The sequence below is a fragment of the Empidonax traillii genome, unplaced genomic scaffold (genome assembly GCF_003031625.1).
Source record: "Empidonax traillii isolate 1590-97213 ecotype Southwest subspecies unplaced genomic scaffold, ASM303162v1 scaffold1824:size59532, whole genome shotgun sequence".
NCBI classification, from domain to species: domain Eukaryota; kingdom Metazoa; phylum Chordata; class Aves; order Passeriformes; family Tyrannidae; genus Empidonax; species Empidonax traillii.
This window is the reverse complement of record NW_020957017.1, coordinates 39,668-41,379: the sequence shown is the minus strand read 5'-3', so window position 1 is coordinate 41,379 and position 1,712 is coordinate 39,668. Positions and strand designations below refer to the sequence as shown.

Below are 1,712 nucleotides of genomic sequence, written 5' to 3'. Positions count from 1 at the left end.
GGATTTTCCCCCTCTTTTTTTTTCCCCCCTTTTTTCCCCCCCCCCACCCCGTCCTCCTTCCCCCTGGAGCCCAGTGGCAGGTGGATTAGGAGAGAGAGAGCGAGCGGGAATATTTTCTCTCCGTGGCTTGGAAAACTCGAGCGGTTTTGGCTGCATTTGGAAAAGCGGGAAAGTGGTAAAATTCCACACTGGCTGGGCCAGCAGAGCGAGGTCAAACCCCCCCCCTCTCGTAAGCCCAGAATTCCAGCAGGGAAGGAGAAAACTGGGAGCGTCCTGGAGGCTATGGATACGTAGGGTTTTGGTGTGCAGGTCACGTGGAGCGCGTGGTTTTATTTTTCTCGGAGGAGAATTCGGGCTGAGAGAAATCCCAGATTTTTTTAACCCTCTGGCGGAAATTTTTAGGGAGTGGAAGTCTCGGAGGTTTTATTGTGTTGAGGCTCCATTTTTATTCTCGCTGGCAGGGGCCAGCTCATGTGGTTTGACTCGGAAAGGAATAGGTTTTTGGGGGGTGTTTGGGGGGTTTTTGCTGACTTGTGTCTCTGTTTTCTTCCCTCCTCTCCTCCCTGGCCCTGACCTGTGGGATCTGCTCCTCAGGGATGCGCGTAAGTTCATTTTTTGGGGGGTTTTCTGCTTCTCTTCAAATCCCCCCTCCCTAAGTTTTAGTCTTTACTTATTAAATCAAGTTTTAGTCCTTCAGATTGAATATAAAATTGAGCCTTGCCCTCAGTTAAATCAAAGTTCTAAGTGGAACAGACTGAGCATTGCACCACAAAATCCAAGTAGATATGGATGGTACTGTGGGGAGATAGAATGCAAAAGTTCATTTTTTAGAAAGAAATACATGTATTTATATGTCTGCACTTAATATATTACTTGCATTAATATGTGCCCAAGTTCATTTTGTAGAAATAAATATATATTTATATGTCCATACTTTATATCATATGCATCCATATATTAATATGTGCACAAGTTCATTTTTTAGAAATAAAAATATGCCCACATTTTATACATTACATGAATCCATATATTCTAATATGTGCACCAGTTTGTTTTCAAGAAATAGATATAGTAGTTTATAATAGTTTATATGTTCACACTTTCTCTATGATGTTGCTCCTTATATTTTAATACGTGCACGAGCTCATTTTTAAGAAACATATTTTTCTGTTTATGTTATTTTATTTATTATTACAAGTCTACACTTTATGCACCCATGTTTTAGTATGTGCACAAGTTCGTTTTTAAAAATAAAAATATGCATTTGTGTACGCTTTATATATACGTATATTTTAATACGTGCACAAGTTCATTTTTAAAAATAAATATATCTCTTGATATGTGTACACTTTCTACCTGCCATATGTTAATGTGCACAAGTCCCTTTTTTTACCCATCTGCATTTCTGAGCTCGCCCTTCCCCTCTCTCTGAGGTGAATCCGTATGTTTAATGAGGTGAATCCGTATGTTTTGTGAGGTGAATCCGTACATTTTGATATCCAAACCCTCCCCTGAGGCTCCGTGTCCCCGCAGGGTGGTGGAGTTCAAGATGGAGGAGAGCATGAAGAAGGCGGCCGAGGTCCTCAACAAGCACAGCCTCGGAGGGAGACCCCTCAAAGTGAAAGAGGTGAGAGCTGCAGCGGGGAAAGGGGAGGTCCTGGCTCAGGAATGAGTGACCAAAAGTAGGATTTTACAGCTAGAATTCCAAAAAA

The 1,712-nt window shown here is 41.8% G+C and overlaps 1 protein-coding gene across 4 annotated transcripts in view; it reads left to right on the top strand.

Moving 5' to 3' along the window:
• The window catches only part of HNRNPM (heterogeneous nuclear ribonucleoprotein M), a 20,206-nt gene that overhangs the window by 8,076 nt on the left and 10,418 nt on the right, over positions 1–1,712 (top strand). For all 4 annotated transcript variants that reach the window (XM_027908729.1, XM_027908730.1, XM_027908731.1 and 1 more), the window contains 2 exons: positions 595–602; positions 1,534–1,627. In XM_027908729.1, coding sequence (XP_027764530.1) covers positions 595–602; positions 1,534–1,627 — 102 coding nt within the window. The remainder of the gene's footprint in view (positions 1–594; positions 603–1,533; positions 1,628–1,712) is intronic.